Source organism: Aplysia californica, unplaced genomic scaffold, assembly GCF_000002075.1.
Source record: "Aplysia californica isolate F4 #8 unplaced genomic scaffold, AplCal3.0 scaffold00524, whole genome shotgun sequence".
Lineage (NCBI taxonomy): Eukaryota > Metazoa > Mollusca > Gastropoda > Aplysiida > Aplysiidae > Aplysia > Aplysia californica.
Window position 1 is genome coordinate 503,574 of NW_004797794.1, and position 1,236 is coordinate 504,809.

General features: G+C 39.4%; 1 protein-coding gene across 1 annotated transcript in view; it reads right to left on the reverse strand.

The window, feature by feature from the left end:
• Nucleotides 1-1,236, reverse strand: part of LOC101856529 (tektin-3) — a gene marked incomplete at its 3' end in the record, with an annotated part of 14,203 nt that overhangs the window by 958 nt on the left and 12,009 nt on the right. The window contains 1 exon segment of the mRNA XM_013086942.2: nt 250-417. Within this exon segment, the coding sequence (XP_012942396.1) occupies nt 250-417 (168 nt within the window).

A 1,236-nucleotide genomic window follows, 5' to 3' on the forward strand; every position in this document is an offset into this window, starting at 1 on the left:
ATAGTACAGTGCTTTAACTTAAGTAATAGAATTACGGCACTCACAAAACAATTAGTAAACAATATTATATGTTCCAAAGATTAGACAAATTAGAGGTGTTACAAGAGAGTGACATACAAAGAAAAGAAGGAAAAGGATAAAGACTAAAGATGTTTGACAGGAAAGGAGCAAACCACACCAGAGCACCCATCAACCGCCAACAAATACAGTGCTGTCGAAGTCAACGAAATATTTGGATGAAACACTCGCCTGCATTGGAGCTTCCTTATCGTGGATTGACTTCTTCAATAGCTCCACGTTTTTCTCCATATCAAAGATTTCTTGGAGAGTTCTGTTCAGATGCGTCTGAATCTTGTTCCGGGCATCCGTCGTTTCCTGAATACGATTGCTCAAAGCCGTGTTCACGGTATTCCACATCTGGAAAAAGGGTGAAGAACATCATTTTTGAATGTAGGGGATTTTTACACCACATCGACAAAATTTAAATCATTAATTAAACCCTGAGTTTTTCCCCCCACCATTTCCCAGAGTTTTTCCTACAGTCGCCTAAACCTGGTGCACTATGTCTCATTACAACCCCGAAAGCTTGTCTCTAACTTCTGAATGGCGGAAACAAAGGCTTAGTCATTACTAAAAAACTTGGTTTGTGAATAGTTCCGAAAAACAAACAAAAACTAACACTAAATAAAGAAACAGTTGTCACTAGTATCGGACGCGCTAACGTTACCGCCAAACGCTCCCAGCGCCCAATGGGGTTTACATCAGAAAGCGGGGCTCCGATGTTTGTCAAGCCCTAATAGGAGGGAGAGGAATACAACGTCCCAGAAAAAAGATCGAGATACTCGATGAAAATTCTACCCGCACGGGAATCGAATTCAGGTCTCATGCGTGATACGGACACGCAATTAACCACTACAACACAGACACCGGTCGAAAATCATAATTTGACTGTTGAATTTACATAGAAGAGGGGTAGGTACTTTTGGTATTTCGGGTACACCAAAGCAGACTTGTAATTTTTACAAAAAGTGAGGAGAAGAATAATATTAACAGTAATAAATGATCCCTGAACAAAACAAAACAGAACAGAAAAAACCCACACAAAAAACAACCGAAAGAAAAAGACGAACAACAACAACAAACAAAACAAAGACAAAAACAAATACAAAACATAACAAATAAACCCCAAAAAAATTCCATCAAAAACAAAAATACTCACCTCCCCCCTCCACCCCC